This window comes from Amblyomma americanum, chromosome 7 (assembly GCF_052857255.1).
Source record: "Amblyomma americanum isolate KBUSLIRL-KWMA chromosome 7, ASM5285725v1, whole genome shotgun sequence".
Classification (NCBI taxonomy): domain Eukaryota; kingdom Metazoa; phylum Arthropoda; class Arachnida; order Ixodida; family Ixodidae; genus Amblyomma; species Amblyomma americanum.
In genome coordinates this window covers 57,007,661-57,028,884 of record NC_135503.1, presented here as the reverse complement: position 1 = coordinate 57,028,884, position 21,224 = coordinate 57,007,661, and the positions used below count along the sequence as shown (strand labels likewise).

The 21,224-nt window shown below is 49.5% G+C and overlaps 1 protein-coding gene across 1 annotated transcript; it reads left to right on the top strand.

Annotated features, from left to right (window-relative positions):
- The first annotated feature begins 7,796 nt into the window (after window positions 1-7,796).
- On the top strand, window positions 7,797-9,461 carry LOC144097708 (endothelin-converting enzyme 1-like). Its single transcript, XM_077630352.1, has one exon. The coding sequence runs from the start codon at window positions 7,797-7,799 to the stop codon at window positions 9,459-9,461; it is 1,665 nt and encodes a 554-aa protein (XP_077486478.1).
- Window positions 9,462-21,224: the final 11,763 nt, after the last annotated feature.

Here is a 21,224-nt window from a genome sequence, read left to right as displayed (position 1 = left end):
CATATACAGACTATTTACACAATAAGAAAAAACAGTTTGTACATATTACTTCTCCCCCCTATCCGCTCTTCCTGTCAGGGTTATTGCTGACCAACCTTTGAGTGTCCTGTGGTGAAATATAGTCAATAGATCACTTTTTCCTCTTTTGCTGGAGGCTCGCTTCTCTCCGTAGAACATACTTGGAGATCCCACTCGCTCGCCTGGGGCTCCCTCTATCTATTCCGATCCTATTCACCTTTGGGGCAAGCGCCAAGGGATATGCCTTGAAACCTGTGTGCGATTTTATTCACGGGTATATAATTGCATCAGGTCGATTTTTATGCTAAAATGTGAATTCACAGCTTTTTCATTTCCTTTTTTTCACCTTTTTTCATCCAAATTTGCGTCTTCACAAAATTATCCAATTACTCCCCTCCTTAGCTATGTGCGAGTTTGTATCAACAATGTACCCTTGCCAATCCCCTACCGTGGGCACGTGCCATTCAGCCAGAGGCCATCATCAGCATCATCATCAAGCTGGAACGACTGTTCTGCAGCTCCGGGATAAAATACCACTGACCGTTACTATTTGGCCCTATCCCTTCCGTTTTGTGAGCTGCTGTGGACATGCCAAAGAAACGGCGAAGCGAGAAACCGGCCTTCGGCGACAAGAAAGCCACTAGTCGCCACTCCCGATCGTCCAAGGTAGTTTCGCCCACCGTTAGTCCTAACCCTACTACCGGTATGAGCGGTCCCTCCAGTCCGCTGCCGACTACCGGCGATCTTGCACCTGACCGCACCAACGCCCGCGAGGAGCCTGCTGCTGCGTCGGAACAAGCACTCAAGCCGCACGATGATGAGCGATCGCAGCGCGGCCCCACCGCTGTCACGGTGCCCAGCCTCCGCACGCTGGACGAGCCGACGGCAATGGCGGGTCGTCCTAACCACCCTGAGCCAGAAGCACCAGCATCTGAAGAGACACAGGACGCACAAAAGGGGATTGAGAATTTACCATCGCTCGCACCGGGAGCAGAAGCGCGAAAGGAAGCTTCCCAAGTCCTGGCCGGCGAACTTCTTTCTCCAGCGCCTGAGCAAGGCAAGCGAATTGTTCCAGACCCCGTGACAGCAGGACCTCTGGGATGCGAGTCCGAACCTGCAGCTGCAGGCGTTTCGGCCATGCCACAGGGGCGAATTATAGCGCAAGGCCCCGGTATTTCCACGGTTTCACCTCCACTCGTAACCGCAGGCAGCTTATCCACGGTATCACCTGTGTCCCGGGGCGAAGGCAACCATTTAAAGGGCGAAGAAGCGGAGCAACCACAGCCATTCATCCAGAGCAACGCTGAGCGAATCGGTGCGGTGGGTAGTACCACGTCCGGTACAACGTCCGGTGCAACGTCCGGTGCCGCGTCGGGTGCTATGTCCTCTTCCGTACCTCTGGTGGTGGACGCAAAAGCCAAGACCCATTCTGCTGCTCCGGACGTCTTGTCTCCTGCGTCCAGGGCTGCCATGATGGTAATGCGTGCCTGCTTCAAATCTGTTCTTTGCGTAGATGGTGTTGTTTAGTAGCCAATCATGAAAGCAGTTTAAAATAGCTAAAACGGTAAAACAGAACGATTTTGCTGCAGCCCGGGCCTCATCGTCTCAGGCGGTTCGATGATGCAAACTTATAACTAAGATATAGCACATACATTAGCAAGCACTACCAATCATTTAAAAGGTTGTTCATCTTAGTCTATAAATTCTAACGGCCGACTTAGAATTAGCACGTGGACGAATACACCGCCGAAGTTTTTATTTGGGCCTCTTTCTTTTCTAGGAAGCAGCTCACACAGAAACATGCATCTGACGTTCCGACCTGACATTGAAATATGCCTCATTGAAAATCGCCTCATAGGTTTGGGTTTCACACAAGTTTGAGTATTTAGCTGGTTGTTTCCAATGCGTTATGTGTGCACTGGCGAGTGATTAAAAAATTAGCACCAGTGTCAGATGACCTGAAGGGCGGAATCGTACATCGTGGCACTGTGGTTCGCGGAATAGCGGTTTTCAAGCAATGCCTGCCTGCCTTCCTGATGGACACATCAACCACGCTATAAGAAATGGATGGAAGATTGGCGTGGAAGAAGAAAGAAAGGTGCCGTAGTGGAGGCCTCCGGAATAATTTCGACCACCTGGGGATCTGTAAAGTGCACTGGCATCACACAGCACACGGGCGCCTTAGCGTTTCGCCTCCATCGAAGCGCAGCCGCCGCGGTCGGGTTCGAACCCGGGAACTTCAATAAACTCGTGTTCAGGATGGTGCAAATTTATTTAGGCAGGAAATGAAATTAGGGAATTCATAAAAGCTGCATTGTAGCAGGTTCTCAACTTTTGTAATTCGTCGCCATTTAGAGCTCGAAATTAGACATACACGCAATCTATTGGCTTTTGTTGTGCGCAGTAAATTCGAAGAACTTATCATCAAACCGCCCACTTGAGTACCTGTCATTAAAATAAGCCTTGCCAACACACCCAGCCCCGCCGCGGTGGCTCAGTGGTTAGGGCGCTCGACTACTGATCCGGAGTTCCCGGGTTCGAACCCGACCGCGGCGGCTGCGTTTTTATGGAGGAAAAACGCTAAGGCGCCCGTGTGCTGTGCGATGTCAGTGCACGTTAAAGATTCCCAGGTGGTCGAAATTATTCCGGAGCCCTCCACTACGGCACCTATTTCTCCTTTCTTCTTTCACTCCCTCGTTTATCCCTTCCCTTACGGCGCGGTTCAGGTGTCCAAAGATATATGAGACAGATACTGCGCCATTTCCTTCCCCCCCCCCCCCCCCCAAAAAAAAAAAACAAACCAAACCAACACACCCATACCCACTGTAAAAAATCTCCGATTACTTGGCCTACACATACAGCAAGATTTCAAGGCGACTCATAAGACGCGTATTCAAACACATTAATGGACTCAATGGAAACAACACCCTGCGCATTGGTGACGCACTAATCACCAGAAGACCGGCATACCACCTACCATATCGCGACCTCAGCAAAACGCACCTGACTAAGCTCGACACAATATAACGAACAGCTTTCAAGGCAGCGCTACACCTACCCCGACACGCTAACACCACCAAACTGATACAGCTGGGATTACATATATAACAAAGTAGAGGAAATAATTGAAGCCCAACTGTCCAATCAACAACGCAGACTCGAACAAACAGCCACTCGGCTCCACTACTTGGGCCAGGTAACAAAGCTCACTCCTCACCTATTAAGCAACCAGCAGCTTAAGCCACTCCCCTGCAACATGCACCCGAATCAACACAAAGGTCGCAGGAAGGCACGCGTGTCGCACCTCACTGAGCTATACAACGCAAGGTAGGACAACCGACGCAACACCGCACCCACAATACCCTGGCATGCACTAGCCGCTTTCTTGGACGCACCACACGAGGAGAACGAACATGAAAGAGGCAGGCCTGGCCATATCAACAGACTCTTCCGTAACGCCAGCGTTCCTTCATCTTCGGCCCACATACTCACTACACTACCAGCACCACGCAACAAACACGGACCTTCGGCATGACGGCATCCCCGGAAATAAGCGCGTTCGTGCGTATATAGCGTCCGGGCGCCGGTGCACGGCCTCCACAACCTGGAAACACGTGCTCAAACCCATAACGTGGCCCTTTACCACAAACTCATACAGGACTACAGGCAAAGCCTCATGATATACCCTCCTCACCCGCCGCGGTGGCTCAGTGGTTAGAGCACTCGGCTACTGATCCGGAGTTCCCGAGTTCGAACCCGACCGCGGCGGCTGCGTTTTTACGGAGGCAAAACGCTACGGCTCCCGTGTGCTGTTCGATGTTAGTGCACGTTAAAGATCCTCAGGTGGTCGAAATTATTCCGGAGCTTTCCACTACAGCACCTCTTTCTTCCTTTCTTCTTTTACTCTCTCCTTTCTCTCTTCCCTTACGGCACGGTTCAGGTGTCCGCCGATATATTAGACAGATACTGTGCCATTCCCTTTCCTCGAAAACCAATTATTATTATTATTATTATTATTATTATTATTATTATTATTATTATTGCATGCCCTCCCGCACACTCCTCACTAGACCACTTATAGAGCATCCATTGGCGACAACTTCAACGGACTCATTCCCATCACCTCAGTTTGCTCACTCCCCAGCCACTTCCCTTCTTGCTGCACCAACTGTCGAGCCAGCCCTCCCGTACTCTTTCACTACATCTGGGCATGCCCACATGCCATCTGTGCACCATTTATTCACACACCTATTTCAGCCACTTGGGAGACAGCCCTTATAGCCACACGAGCTGGCGAACAGCGCAAGTGACCCAGCTGGGCTGGAGGGGAAGGTCAGATAACTCTTGTACTGAGGAGTGCTCCCGGGAAGGTTTTTATATTTCTTATTAAATGAAGTTTATCCTCCTACTACTTATTCGTAGTTTTAAACCTTCCGTTGGTTCTGAGGGGGAAAAAATCTCACAGGACGGTTACGACTGTGTAACTCTAATTCAGCGATAGCTGTGTAGACATTTATTTTTTTTGTGTGGATATTTTGAGGTGTAAAAGATATGGTGACCTCATATCGCACTGGTGTTGTGGTCAAGTGATGCACCGCTGCACTCGCAGGTGGCTGTTCCAAACAGAGCCACCTGTAGGCTTATGCGATCCAGGTTGCCCGTAACCGGTGGATACGATAATGACACCCACCCACCACCTATAGGTGTAGTGGTGAAGTGCATGATGCATGATGCACCCCTGCACTGGCCAGACTCATGCTGGTTGACCACGACAGTTTCGTATATACATAGCGTTTTGTGTTTTTGTTGAGTGTTTTTTGGTTAAATGTTACGGGCCAAAGCCAGGCTATAAAGAACAAAAAAGTGCAGTGGTGAAGCGCATGATGCATGATGCACCCCTGCACTGGCAGGCGGCTGTTCCGAACAGAGTCACCCGAAGGTTTAGTGAAACCAGGTTGACCGTAGCCGGTGGATGCGTTAACGACATCCACCCACCACCTATCGCTGTAGTGGCGAAGTACATGATGCATGATGCACCCCTGCACTGGCAGGCGGCTGTTCCAAACAGAGCCATCCGTAGGCTTATGCGACCCACCCACCACCTATCGATGGTAGGTGGATGTCATTAACGCACCACCGTAACCGGTGGGTTCGTCCCACCCACCACCTACCGATGGTGGGTGGATGTCATTAACGCACCCACCGGTTACCTCGACAGCAACGATGCCGGACGACTACGACGCGCAAGCCAGGGACGGGCGCGTAACAACTATCGTTGTAAAACGCGTATAAGTGGCTCACTGGGTCAGTGGACACGTCAGTCGTGGTTTGACGGCGGTGCCCACCTGCAAATTCAGGCAGTAATGCGCGTTTCCTTTTTTTTTTCAAAACCAACAAAGGGTTCAGGAATATTGCTTTTTGAGGAAAGGAAATGGCGCTGTAATTGTCTCCCATCTCCGTTATAGTGGCGAGAATATACTGGCCCGTATAGGCACTAATCTGCGTGGAAGGGATAAAGGAGGGAAGGGATAAAGGAGGGAGTGAAAAAAGAAAGGAAGAAATAGGTGCCGTAGTGGAGGACTCCGGAACACTTTCGGCCACCTGGGGACCTTTAACGTGCAGTGATATTTCACAGCATACGGGAGCCTCCTGCGTTTCACTTCCATCGAAACGCGGCCGCCCTGGCCATGTTTCATCCGGGAACTCCGGCTTAGTAGCCGAGCGCCCAAACACTCAGCCACCGATTCGGTTGGTTTTGCAGGCAAGGAAAGGCGCAGAACTGGTGCCCTGGGTCAATGGACACCTCAATCACGCTTTGAGTTGCGTGGTGGTGGTGTTCACCCAATGCGTTCACGTAACACGTTACACAGTTGCCGTTATACTCCCTAAATATCTTCTACTAAACTGCTTGTACAAAGCTACTACATCTTTCGCTGTAAAAGTAAACACACAGAGAAGTTGAGACATCAGCGTCGACTTCCAAATGACATTTATTCAAAGGAACTATAACTCTATGCTGATTTCGAGGTAAAATTACGCAACAAGAAAAAGACGCTACTTGGTGCATAGCTATGACTTAAAATGCATCACCGTTTGACGGGGAAACCGAAGGCGTGTGAACAGCCAAATAGTGATCATCTTTGCCTAGGTTCATGGGGGCTTAACGTCCCAAAGCGACTCAGGATATAAGGGACGCCGTAGTGAATGTCCCCGGAAATTTCTACCATCTGGAGTTCTTTAATGTGCACTGACATCGCACAGTACACAGGCCTCTAGAATTTCGCCTTCATCGAAATTCGACTGCCGTGGCCGGGATGAGAAACCAGTGCTCCATTGCGCCAAACATGGGCAGTTCGGACGCACGAATCGTTTTCTAAAACCACCCGTGTGCCGATTCCAAGCATAATTTACACAAAGCTGTCAGTATAACTGAGACACGGTAATAGGTGCAATCACACATGGCGCTCATTTGACTTGCAGCCGCCCTTGTTTGCAGTGCAGCCGAGCTTTTCTTTTTCGCTTCCACGCCAGTGTGAAAGCCCTTGAGGTTTGTTAGCTCTCTAAACTGGAACCCAAATTAAGCCCAAATTCCTACTTATTTTATGCTTTTATGCTATTATTTTATGCTTCAACCAGGCGTAGAGCTGCGTTTATACTGCGTTCGTTAGATTAACAGGCAGAGATGGGTCTACCGCACCACCTATGTATGTGCTCCACCAGACATTGTGTGGTCGTACTGCGGCTGTTGTTGCACTAATCGCAAACAACAACCCTATACAGTACCTGCCTTGTTGGCCCTCATTTTATGCGCTTAGCGAGAGGTGATTTCAACGCTAGTTACGGTTTGTTCAGGATATTTACTGCTGATGTGATAAGGTATCAAAAGGGTCAATTACGTTGTCCTTTTAGGGGCGCCCTGGCAACCGAACATGTGAGAGCCACAGCGCCAGTACCTTTAGTCAGCTGCCAGCTTTCAGCCTCCGCAGCAATATGGAGGCCCTTGTTGCATATGGTAGAGAAGGGGGCTTTATACGAGGAGTGTGAGGATGTGGGGTAACTTATTGGGCAACTCGTAGCCTCTTTCCGACTTGTAGCAATATGACATTTAACTGAACAATTATATCGCCTAATGGCTCCTCTGCTTACCCATCCCCCAACCATGGCCACAGGCCTCCCTATTCCTCGATAAAAGTCTGTTCAATCATTAATATAAGCACTGTATTCGGCAGTAGGATCACACAAATAGCACAGTGCGTCAAAGTGCTCGACGCGCCGAACTTTGGTACAGGTCTAGAAAGCTATAATTTGGTAAGCTTTTAATCGGGAGCTAAATTAATCTCGGCCTCGTTGTTTAAATAATGCTCTCGCGATCTTTCCACCTCCAGGGAAGGACTCCTGCGCAACTATCCGGACTGAGTAAAAACGAGACACTCAAAAAGAAAGCTGCGATGGCCGTCGCTGCTGCCGTGGTTGTCGCCGGGATTATCGCTTTTGCGCTTCTCGCGGCATCACATCAGCCTTTCGTGATAAAGGATGATTACTGTACCTCAGAGGAATGCCAATTTCACGTGAATATGCTCACTGCCCGACTCGACAACAGCATCGACCCCTGCGAGGATTTCTCAGCGTACGTTTGCTCATCCTGGTCTCGATCGGCTGACTACATCGAGTTCGCCAAGTCGCCCATAGACCACATGCTGTTCTCCCGCTTCAACCGTTTTAAGAAGATGCTCGAAGAAGGGACGAGGAAGCTTCCGGCGGGAGAAAAAGCGCGCGCTATGTATGATGTCTGCATGAGCACCGACGTTGATGACAAAGGGAACATCGAAAACTTTCTACCTCTCATGCAGGCAGTCGGTCTCAGCTGGCCGGAGCAGCGCGCAGACAATAGGAGCGCCCTGGGCGTGTCGCTTGCGCTGTCGTATAGATGGCAGTGTCCGCTCTGGGTGTCGGTTGAAGTGCCAGTAACGAGGAGCAAGAGGAAATGGCGCTTGCATATCAAACCTGGAAATCACGTGCCTCTACTCTGGAACCAGTACAAGAGCGTCAGAAGTGGAGGCGTCTACATGGAGTACTGGCATGGGTTCTACTCTGCTTTTAGAACCAATTTCACGCAGCCTTTGGACAAAAGCTCGATTGAAGCGATTGCTAACACGGAGGGTGACATCGTAAGACGTCTCTGGAACTCGTACGCCTCCCAGAAAAGAAATCCGGCCGTGGTTCCTCTCGCCGAGATCGGGAACTTCACCGCTCCCCTTTCTTCCTCAACATGGTTGGAGCAGTTCAATCTGCAGCTGAAATTGAGACCAACCGTGCTTGAGGACGAAGACGTCATCACGAGTGACACCGGATTTCTGGCAACGTTAGGAGCCCTTTTCGCCAACTACACCAACCAGCAGCTTCTCGATCAACTGGCTTGGTCTTTCGTCCAGTTCTGCGCGCCGGCCGTCGATCGACAGCTCCACCTGGTGCGATTTGGTGATCCCTGGAAAGCCAACGTTTACAAGCCCATCTTTTGCGCCTTCCGCGTGGAACTTACTTTCAAAATGCTCGTCTTTGCATTGGACTTCGTCTCCCACCTGACAGAAGAGGACCAACTGATTGTAAATAAAGGCTACAACAGTCTGATCTCGGCAACGCTAGCCATGGTGAACAGTTCTTCGTGGATGGATGGAGAGAGTAGAGAGCTTGCTGCAAACAAAGTCGCATCCATACAGACGCTGCTCTGGCCTACTCCGCGCTGGCTTAGCAATGAAGCGCTGGATGCGCTGTACAGTGAATACCCAAGTAAAGAGGAAACGTTTGGCGACTTTTGGATCAATGCCCAGTTTGCAATGGCAAGACATAACAGGACACACGACTTTGAGGCGGCGCATAGCCTGCCAAAGAATATTGGACCGCCTGACTTCGAGTACGACTATGTTCTCAACAATATAGAAGTGCCAATTGGAATAGTCGACAGGCCTCTGTACTACAGGCGTGGAACGAAGGCAATGTTTTACGGCGGCCTTGGGTTCCAGATGGCTTTGGAAATTGTCTGTGCGCTGGATAAATTGGGAATCCGCTGGAACAAGGACGGGGAGAAGGTGGCCTCTATACTCTCGGAAGCCACGATTCAAATTTTCGACGCCAAGGACAGCTGCCTAAAGGACGAAGGCATCGAGACCGTATTTCCTGAAATACCGGCGCTGGAAATCGCCTACACTGCTATGGTGCATGCCATTCAGAGCGACAAAGATTCTCTGTCCATTCAAGGCTTGTCGGAAGAAAAAGTGTTCTTCATGACCATATGCTACATGACATGCAGATCACCGAACACCCAAGAAGTCCTTGGCGCTAACTGCAACAAGATTGTCCGTAACTCACCAGTTTTCCAGAAAACGTTCAATTGTCCAAGTGGTTCGAAAATGAACCCAGCAAAGAAATGCTACTTTTTTGCCTGATGGCGCGTGTTTCAGGTGCGCCGTGCTCTTCGTGCTGCGTTTTAATTTTTCTTGACATATGAATATGTACTTGTGCGGGATAGGGCCGTCGGTTTTCGGCATAGTGTGCGTTTGTTTTTTTCTGGTCGTATTTCGCTCAAGACACGCGGCAAATGCGCTATCTTTGTGTGATCACGTACTTATTTTGTTTTGCTGCAGCTTTTGGCGCGTATAGGTATTTGTGAACTTCTTCATAAGCAAACAGTGTGTTCTGTTCTGGTAGGCGCATTCACAGATTTCGGAAGAACAAAGTTGTTTGCCACTATTAGCGGCAGAATAGAGCAGAAAACCTGTGTTCGCGCGGCAATAATATTTGAAATGGGAAGAACTTTTGCGCCGTTCATTGCATTATTTTTAAATGGTGTGTCTCTGATGTTTCATTTCAGTGTCCCATCGCTTTGATAGTTTTATTTTGTTGATAAACTCAAATCAGTTGATGTATGACTAGGCAGTGTTTCTTACGTGTAAATTTTTTCTCGCACAAACTAAGACTAGATTCTGAGTTGACTCTGGTTAAGTATGCGCTGTTCCTCTTGTTAAAATGAGAATATTCTTCCGCGAAGGCCACTGTGCGTTATCTGCTGATGTTTTATATGCTCAGGTGCCGTGTATGCGCCTGTGTAGGTTTATATGCTTTTGTGATGCGTGTAGTGGGAGCCTCTAGAGGCAGTGTCTGCATTGTACGCGTACCTGGACGACGTTTAGTAATACGCCTGCTGTGAAACGCAGTTTTCTTGATACACCGTGCCAATATTCAATGCATTTGAGAAACCCGATGAAAAACTCTGTACTAGCTTGTTCCTACACCACCTCTAACTCCACGCACCCTTCAAATGGCACTGCTGAACACTTGAGCAGCTCATCTTGATTGACAGTGCAGAAAAAGAGGAGACACTTGAAGGATTACACGACGAGCGCTTACTAACAACAAATGCGTTTATTCAAAGCGCTCGGAATAAATACGGGGTAGAAAAAACAGGACAAAGAAACTAAGGAGCAAAATCAGATCAAATATTAGCTGTGACGATCTAGAAAAATTTTTCACCGTCAGCGCAAGGGATGGCTCACGATACATTGATCTGTCTTGGCAATGCGGTATGCTTCTGCAATCTCCCGAGTCACTTTATCCCGATTGGTATAAAGATTACTGATATTTGGTCCAAGAGGACTTCACAAGTTTTATCAGTTGCCCGGTGCTTACGCACATGACATGCGAGGCGAGTGCCTGTGCCATTCTTTATATCTCTACGGTGCTCAATGAGGCGCGTATTGATGCAACTGCCGGTTTGGCCGATGTACACCGCACCGCATGACACGGGAATCTTGTAAACATTTTTCTTGCAGGCTACCATGGGTTTCTCAACGCGTGCTCGTGCATTTTTTTCGGCGGCCATTTTTTGTTCTGCGCTGTCCATCAAGATGGACCAGTACCAACATGCCCAACTTCTCGCTCTACTTGAGCAGCGTCTATTGTCTGGTTCTCGATGCTCCTTTATCGAGACTTCTCATGTTCCTGTGCCGAAGTGTTGGCAGTGTGTTCTCTAAATATGGAGGAAATCAGCCGCAAATAAACTATGCCTTGCATTGTGGAAAAAATACGCGGTCAGTTTCCGCTTCCTAGCCGGCATTACGTTTGTTGCAGGCCTGTAATTTTCACGAATCCAGTGAGATTTCTAAGGCCTCACACTTCTGCGGCTTTATTGCCATGGCTGACCGACATAATAAACCATCGCCCGCAGGCAAAGAGTTGGGAAACTATGAAATACAAAGCCTTCCAGTAAAAAAAAAAAAAAAACTGGTCTCGCTAGTGTGTCTCAAAAGCGTTCTAATCGTTTTGCGTTAATATATCTGAGAACTAATGAACTGACACTGGGCGGCCGGCATTATTGTACGCGAGGGCATTACTCCTAGAAAAGTTAATTGCTGCTGAGGGCACGGAGCAAACTTCCAAGGATTACGCGGGTGGTTCGCCGAGGTGCGGATGGGGAGAAGAGATGAAAATATGCACTGGCACATTTATAGGCTCCACAATCACGAGTGCCCTCAAAAAACGTGTAAGTGCCCACATTGCATAGATAGCTTTCCAGCACTCCGGCCAAGCGCCTTGCAGTATGTCCTCCGAGAGTGGCCTGCTGTCGAAACGTTTCAAGGAAGCTGGCAAATTTAGTCTCTAGCATGCAGATACGGGGCAACACATTGCTTGTTTCGTCTTCTTCTCGGGAGCACAGCAGTAGATTGAAGGCATGCTGGGCTTGCATATCATCATAGCAGGCAAGTGGTACTTCTGGATGCGCTGTTCGAAGTCACTCGGATTACCACGCAGGCGTCGGACATTCCACTGCACCACTGCATCACTTACACTACGCTGCGGCGCATGTGCATTGTCACAGAGGAATTGCTTGTTTGTAGCATCATAGTCAATTACTGTTGTGCCGCCAGGGGCAGATCAAGTGCGCCCTAAAGCTGTAGAAGTTGAAAGAATGGAATTACGCTCCTCGGTACTACAGTATTACTCCAAGCCGAACATGGTGGCACATTGGGCATGATGATTATAGCCGTGCTGACGTAAGAACGCAAATTCTTTTATATTACATGCTATGGCAAGATAATTTTACTGGCCGGCAGATGTCACGAGTGACACAACTTCTCGTGTCGTTGTCATCTGAACGGTAAAAATTGCTTCGGTGAACACGCGATCGCCCAGGCTAACTCTCTTTCTTTAGCTTACTTTTCGCCTTCTTGTACTCGGTCCTGACCTACCGGTAGAGCAGAATATTCCCAATAAAGTGCTAAGGTTGGCTCTTCGGATTCAAACGGTTTTGTCTGGTAGCCTACAATGATCCTATTTCGACGCAAAGGCTGGGCCACACAGCGATTCAACTTCCCATGGAGGAAGGTGTTGTATCCCGTACCGTTGGGGAACTGCCCGGTCCGACTGCCCGGATCAGCCGGAGCACCACCACGTCAAGCACCCGCCACGTACATACTTCGACCAACTCCTCCTTTATTCCAGTTCAATGATGAATATATATACAGATGTGCGAGTCAGCTGACCAGATAAGGCGCATGCCTAGCGCCACCTAGTTTATACAAACATAACTACAGAATACAATACCACATTATTCCCCCTCAAAAGAGTTAGCAACTAACACTGGAAAAACACAATAAACACTCAATGTCTTTCATAGTCTTTAAACCACACTGGTGGTCTTCTTTGTCTCGTCGAATGCCTCAGTCCTGGAACGTCCCTTTCAACTGGCGTCTGAACAGATGGCTGCTGGGGTGGGTCGTGGTTCTCCTGCTGTGGTTCGCCAAGTGGTTTTGCTGATTCAGGCGAACAACTTTTCGGAACTGTAGGTGGTGGAACTGGTTGGGGGCAAGGTACCAGCCGACTCCGATTCCATGTGCGGCCATCATTGAGCTTGTAGGTATCTTGACCACATTGGTCCACAATGGTGAATGGACTCGAGTAGCTCAGAGCGCCCTTAGGCACGTGACCAGGCAACTTGACTCTCACCGGTTGACCTGTTGTTAATGGAGAGTACTTTGCAGCTCGTCGACGGTCAGTGTAAGTCTTACTTGCTTGTTGCCTTTGTGCTACTCTGCTGTGGATGGACTTCATCGCTGCCTGCGGATCTTGAAAAAACTCTTTACCTGGCGCTCCTACAAGATCAAGTTTTGTTCTGGGATGACGGCCGTGAAGAAGGACGGAAGGCTTCACTCCTGTGGTCGCATGCGGTGTGAAACGGTAGACTCCCAGGTATTCGGTGATAGCTTCCTTCAAAGGCCGATGTTCTTGTGCGCAGACTTGAACGTACTCTTTGAGTACTCGATTAAACCTCTCTACCTGCCCGTTAGCTTGCGGATGATAGACTGCCGAATACGTATGAGCGATGCCACGTTCTTTGAGGAAACTGTCAAACTCCAAGGCTGTAAACTGAGCACCATGATCACTCACAATCTCGTCTGGATATCCTTCCCTGCTGAAGATGCTTCGCAGAAAGGAGATGACTGTTGCAGTTGTCACCCTTGCTGAGAAACAAACCTCAGGCCACTTGCTGTAGTAATCGATGGCTGTAATGGCAAAACGGCAATCTGCCGGCACTTCGGAAAAAGGGCCCACAATATCGATGCCTAGCTTCTGCCATGGTGCAGATGGGAATGCAACTGGCTGCAGAGGTGGTGTCACGGGTTTTGCAGACTTGTCAACAGATTGGCATACCGCGCAGGATGCAATGAATTGTTCTACTTGCTTGCACATAGCAGGCCACCAGTATTGCTCACGTAGTCGCTGCTTTGTCCTCGTTATTCCCGGATGAGACTCGTGGGCTGCGTCAAGAAGCCGTGCTACGAGGGACGAAGGTACTACAAATTTGTCACCACGAAGCAGGAGGTCTCCAACGACTGAGAGCTCAGTTTGCACCCGGTAGAACGGAACTGCTTCGGCAGGCAACATCTTCACTGCGGGCCATGCCGATGTCACCCACTTTATAACCTGCTGCAGCAACGGGTCCTGCATCGTTTCAATGACAAACTCTTCATGAGTAATGCATGTTGAGACAACACAAACAGTCTCTTCTTCCTCTTCCTCCACACGACCTGGAAGGGGCATCCTTGAAAGAGCATCAGCAACAGTATTCTTGTCACCCTTGTGAAATTCAATCGTGAAGTTGTATGCCAACAGCCTGGCGTGCCACCTCGCAATCCGGAACGGTCGGCGACCTACTCCCTTTGTACTAAGGAGTGTGACCAGAGCCTGGTGATCGGTGCGTAATATGAATGAACGACCCCAAAGGTACACTCTCCAATATTCGCATGCCCACAAGCAAGCAAGGGCTTCCAATTCCCCTACAGAATACTTCTGTTCCTGTGAAGTAAGCCTGCGAGAAGCAAAAGCAATCGTCACCAGTTCATCATTCCTTGTCTGTTGCAACACTGCTCCCAAGCCAATGGATGAGGCATCCGTAGTGACAATAATGGCACCCGCAGGATCAAATAGCTGTAAACATCTTGTGGCCAGGGAACATTTCAGTTGCTCGAAACAAGCTTGTCTTGCAGGGTTCCATGTGAATGTGGCATTCTTACGTAGCAACTCTCGAAGAGGCTCGACAACCACCGCATAGTCAGGTATAAATTTGGCGTAGTAGCCTACCATGCCCAAGAATGAGCGCAGAGTACCGACATTTGTTGGGGCTGGCACAGCCTTGATGGCGCCAATGTTACTTTGTAAAGGGCGTATTCCCTTGTGACTGATCCTGTGACCAAGGAAGTCGACTTCTTGCACATTAAAAATGCATTTGTCATTCAACTTCAATCCAGCCTTTGCAATCAAGTGCAAAACTTGTTTCAAATTCTTGAAGTGCTCTTCACGTGTGCTTCCGTACACAATGACATCATCTATGTAGCACAAAGTGTTTTTGCAGTTCTGCAAAATAGTGGCCATCATTTTCTGAAACGCAGACGGTGCTGATGCAAGACCGAAACAGACGCGCTTGAATCTGTACAGTCCACTATCGGTTATGAAGGTAGTCAGTTCCCTGCTTTCAGGGCTTAGCAGAACTTGGTGATATGCAGCTGCTAAATCAATCTTTGAAAAGTAATTTGCGCCATGAAGTTTGTGCAATATTTCTTCCGTGTGCGGCAGTGGAAATTTGTCAACGACAATCGCTTTGTTTGGTTCGCGCAGATCGACACAAATTCTTATCTTGCCGTTTTTCTTTGCTACTACTACGATTGGAGACACCCATTCAGACGTGTCAATCTTTTCTATGACATCTTCTTGCTCAAGGCGCTGCAGCTCTTCGCGTACTCGGTCTCGCATTGAAAATGGCAAACGCCGCAACTTAGCAACAACAGGCGTGATTCCTTCTCTTATCTTGACCTTATGGACAAAATTTGTTGCAAGCCCTAACTTGCCATCAAACAAGTGCGGAAACTGGCAAAACAGTTCACGGTCAAGGCCTTCTGGCGCTTGCGTAATATGGGTGCATTGCAATGACGTACCGTTGATTTGCAGACGCAGCGTTTCGACAGCGTCGATGCCGAGAATGTCAGTACCGTCCTTGACGACGTAGAAGAGAATGTCGGCCTGCCGATCCTGGAAGATGACTGGCGCCGTGAAACACCCCTCGATGGTTATTCTGCGGCGAGAGAAATCGTAGAGTGACGCTGATGTTGGCTGCAAAGGGAAGCGTTTCAACCTTGAATACGTGGCGTTCGACAGAATGGAGACAGCAGAACCCGTGTCTACGAGGAACCGTATAGGAACATCTTGTACGAAGACTTCTGTGTGTATCCCTCCTTTGCACTGCCGGTCGAGAAGCAACACGTTGAGATCGCCGGATGCACTGCAGGTGTCGACTTCTCGGACAGCAAGGGCCCTTTCGTCAGGCATGCCGCTTCTACAGACACGCTGAAAATGTCCTCGTTTGCCACATTTGCTGCAAGTTTTACCCCGCGCCTTGCATGTCTTGGAATCTGCAAGATGCCCTGAAGACCCGCAACGGAAACAGGACTTCGGCTGCTGCGAACGCGGTAACTGCGTTTCTGAGCGGCATGGCATCCGATGTTTTTCGACCTTTTGAACGCTCGCAGCCGATGACTGCAGCTCAAGTGAGTATTTCGTGGCTTCTTCGATACTGTTTGCAATAGCCAGTGCGCGTTCAAGAGTGAGCGAAGTGCCTTCAAGCAGTAAGCGTTCCCGAAGAACAGGGTTGCACGTTTTCGCTACAAGTTGGTCACGAATAAAATCGTCAGCCTGCTTACCGAAGTCGCAACTTAATGCCAGCTCACGCAACGCCGTGACGAACGCTGTTGCAGTCTCCCCGGGCAGTTGGGTGCGTTGTCCGAACCGATGCCGCTCCACGACGACGTTCGTTTTAGAAGTGAAGTAAGCGTCCAACGTAGCCACCGCTGCATCGTACTCGTCGCTCGTACCGCTTCCTTCCTTTCCTTCTGTAGGCGGCGTCGACGATTTCTCCTCCGGCAACGCGTAGTACAAGCGTTGGCCTTCCACACCCAAACAGTGTAGCAGCAAAGCTTTACGGCGCGCAGGTGGGTGAGCGTCGCTCCCGGACGCCAGGAGATAGTTCTTGAAAAGGCGGTGCCACTGCGTCCAAGGAATGGCGGGCTTCCCGGGCGTCGGCAGGAACTCGGGCGGTTGATGCAGGCTCATTGCTTCGCGTTCGGTTACTTCACCACTCGTCGCCAACTGTTGTATCCCGTACCGTTGGGGAACTGCCCGGTCCGACTGCCCGGATCAGCCGGAGCACCACCACGTCAAGCACCCGCCACGTACATACTTCGACCAACTGCTCCTTTATTCCAGTTCAATGATGAATATATATACAGATGTGCGAGTCAGCTGACCAGATAGGGCGCATGCCTAGCGCCACCTAGTTTATACAAACATAACTACAGAATACAATACCACAGAAGGAGGCTGAAGCACACAGTGTTCCTGCGCCACGCACTCCAGTACGAGTCGTACGATGCCAAATCTTCGACATCGCCCCTCTACACTTCTCCAAACACTGCACAATGGTGTACGCACCAGACGCATATCGCTATGACTATGTTCTACTAGCAGTGGCCTTAGGGCAAGCATACATGCGCAGCCTCTTCCTGATTTTGTCAAGCTTTCCTAGCCCTAGTCCTGAATGGAAATTCTGACAACGTTAGCCATCACCCGCTACCCGAGAACCTGGCAACCACTTAGAGCGCCCAAAAATTTTCCAGTAAAGAAATACCAATAAAGAAAGAAAGACTGCACTGCTGCCACCGGCATAGGCGATCTGCGCATGAACCCAAAATGTTCGGTCCTTTTCCCAGCACTACTCAGAATGACGAGAATGCTATCCGAACAATGAGTGGCGCATACGGTACGAGCCTACGCTAAATAAGGCAACCATGGCTGCTCGGCTGAAAACTGCCAACTCCTACGTTCACCAAGTAGACAAGGAAGGTCACCTAGGGTAAACGACCAAGTCTACGTCGGCAACGAAGCGATTGGAGAGTGCAAAAGTTTAGATCCTTAGGCCTGGCCATAAAACAGGACAGAAGAGCTACATACATGGTAGACTGCATAGTTCAAGCCTTTGGGCGAGCGAGCAGAGTACAGGCACCGTTGACCTTCACATGGTACAAGCGCTCAAGGTTATTCGGATAATGTATGAAGCCATTTAACATAAAATCTGAGTAGCTGGAATAGAAAGGCAGAACACCAAGCTGCGAAAAGCCGACAGCCCAGCGTTCGGTCCATACTACCGACCATAACTGCGCAAAAACTACTGAAAATGCGAGCGACAAACGCAGCGACGAAACCCAAAGAAGCCAACCTAAGAAGCCAGCAGCAGACTTCTCCTCCCCCCGGCTGGCTGAGACCTACTTGGGAGGCCTGAATATCGACCAGGGCGATCGACAGCAGTTAAAAAGAGGGACCGAGTGAACTACTCCGGAAAATGAAGAGGGGTCCAGAGACTCACACCACATTAGGCCAACCAATATAACAGTACAAAGACATAATAACACTACCGCCTAGTTGGAAAACCATTACCCCAGCGCATAAGAATCTCAACATAGAGGTCACCGTAGTCTGGCGCCAACAAAACAAACGCTTTCCCAAATCTAAATACGCCAAACAGGTGCTACACGAGACAGTACCCTATCTGATGTCTTTTCTGTACAAAGAACCCCGCGCTATATCATACTACATGACAGCGCCAGATAAATACGGCAATCCCGCCGAAAACATCCAATGTCATCCCAATGGGAGAAAGTGCTGCACAGCTCGGACTCGTAGGGTCAACTAAAGCTGGTGAATGGGGCTCGCAGTGCGGCCAAAGCCGCAAGGTACCTTTGCTCAGGACTGCTACCAAGACAGAAGAAAAGAAGACAACCCCAAGCACTGTGGTGGTGGTAGTGGTTTATTTATTAAATTAATAGTAAAAAGGAAGGAAAAGATTTTTTCTAGCCCCGGCATCTGCCATCGATACTGAAGCACCTGAGCTGGGGCAGCGGAAATATAGGATAGCAGGCAGAATGGAGAAATTAAATTAAAGAGGTGAGGGGACAGGAAGAGAGGATGGGGGAGAAGTAATATATACAAACTATTTACACAATAAGAAATGTGTCCAGCCAAGCACTGTTTAAAAGCGAAATCTCATGCCAACCTGTAAAATTTATTTCCTCCTTCGCCTTGAGGACATGAGCGGTTGGAGGTACAATTTTCGTTCCTGGAAATCAGATTAAACTGGGCCCAAAGGTGTCACGTTTGAAAGCACATTCCGTGTCGCCTTTCATTTTAGGCTAATTCGGAACCCTTATATGGCTCATGGGCTACGAAACCCGGCGTCGCCGTTGATCAGCAGCAGTGGACCCAAAAATCTCAGATGACGGGACCGTAGTATTGAAGAAAATTAAAACTTCTCCCGAAAGTGCGAGGAAGCTAACCCAGGAGTTTCAGATTGCGAGACGAGCACGCAACCTAAGGCAGCAAAAGCACGTTACCTCTTCGAGAACAGTGGTGAACATAGTATATGCGTTGCCTTACGACTGTATATTGATGAGTAGGCGTGTCGTTAGGAAGAGAAAAATAAAGAATAAATAATGGCAAATAAAAATAAAAACAATGGTTTCACAAAGCACGCAAGTAATGTTAAGTACGCTCCGCAATTTCTTTACGGTTAATTCCTTTTTCCCCGCAAAATGAATCATGGGCATTGCTGCTTGGCGCATCGTCTCGCGTTCACATCATAGAAGAAGAAAAAGATGACTTTCATGCACTGCGCTCTGCCGATTCAGGCTGCTCGTAAGCTCTGGGATAACTTTCTATGGCATTTACTATTCGCCTTACTCTTCTAGTTTTGTCAGAGGACATGCCGAAGAAGCCGAAAAGCGAGAAACCGGCCTTCGGCGACAAGAAAGCCACTCGTCGCCATTCCCGATCGTCCAAGGCAGTTTCGCCCGCCGTGACTGCTAACCCTACTACCGGGATGAGCGGTCCCTCCGGTCCGCTGCCGACTACCGGCGATCTTGCACCTGACGGCACCAACGCCCGCGAGGAGCCTGCTGCTGCATCGGGACAAACACTCAAGCCGCACGACGATGACCAGCGATCGCAGCGCGGCCCCACCGCTGTCACGGTACACAGCCTCCGTTCGCCGGACGAGCTGACGGCAATGGCGGGTCGTCCTAACCACCCTGAGCCAGAAGCACCAGCATCTGAAGAGACACAGGACGCACAAAAGGGGAGCGAGAATTTACCATCGCTCGCACCGGGAGCAGAGGCGCGAAAGGAAGCTTCCCAAGTCCTGGCCAGCGAACTTATTTCTCCAGTGGCTGAGCAAGGCAAGCGAAATGTTTCGGACACCGTGTCCACAGAACCTCCGAATTCCGGGCGCAAAGGTGAAGCTGGTGGCGTTTCAGCCAAGCATCAGCGGCGAATAATAGCGCAAAGCCCCGGTATTTCCACGGCCTCGCCTCCCCTGGTCAGACCAGCCAGCACGACCGCACTTGGCTCCCATGGAGACTGAAGACATCCGTTCACAGTGCGGAGAATTGAAGTGACCACAGCTATTGACTCAGGGCAACGATGCGCGAATCGGTGAGATGCGTCAGTCCAGTGCGGTGTCCGGTGCAGTGTCCGGTGCTACGTCCCCTTCCGTATCTGCGGCTGCAGACGGGAAAGCCAAGAACCAATCTATCGCTCAGAGAACCTTGTCTCCTATCACCAGGGCTGCAATGATGGCAATGCGCACCTGCCTCCCCTCTCAGTTCTTTGCGTAGATGGCGCTATTTCAATAGCCAATAACGAAAGCAGTACAGCAGCCAAAACAATATGAAACGCTAATAAAATATGCAGACAAAAACGCCCCGCTGCCTGAATTTTTCGGAGGGCTTCTGCCGCAACACGGCGCACGGAAGGCTTCTGTCACACCTACAGCAGTGTTGGACACTGCGAACTCATGAGTTAAATACAACACATGTATTAGAAAGCGCTAGCAATCATGTACTTGGGTCGTTCATTGCTTCCTCTTATTGGATTGGAAAAACATTTTATTTCGCCAAGAAGAGTTCGGTGATCGGAGGGCCGTGTTAGGTGGCCGTTAGTCCACCTGGTTGGCCCACTCGACGGCCCGGACTTGCGTGTTCGGGTCTGAGCTGGCCAACGCAACCTCCCACCGCTCGAGAGAAGGGATTTGTACTAGCTCCGCCGGAGGCGGTTCTTCCTTAGAATCCCATAAGGTGTGGCCCTAAGTGGCGCGTACGCCACAGCGGAAACATTGAGGTTCGTATTTCGAGGGGTACATGTGTGAAAGTGGCGCGGGGTTCGTGAGGGAGCGCGTTTGAAGCCGTCTCCTCGTGGTATCGCCATTTATTTCGGCAGAGTAGGAATTAAGACGGAAAGAGACAGTAATAGAGGTTTTGCATTACGGGCCTATAGAATAACGACATGAGGCTTTTTTTCGCTAGGAAACCGCTTAGAAAGCGCAGTTCATCTGACGTTCCGGCTTGATGTTGAGACATATGCCATAAAAAATCGGTTCAAAACAATAAAAATAATTGGTTCAAAGATTTCGCTTTTACAGAAGTTTGAGTATTTTGTTGTGTATTCTTAATGGGTTATGCGTACTGCAGGTAATAAAAAAAATTACAAGTGGCGTTAGGCATGAAGTGTGAATCGCACTGCACGTTGCCATGCAAGGCCTTTCCGCCCCCTCCCCG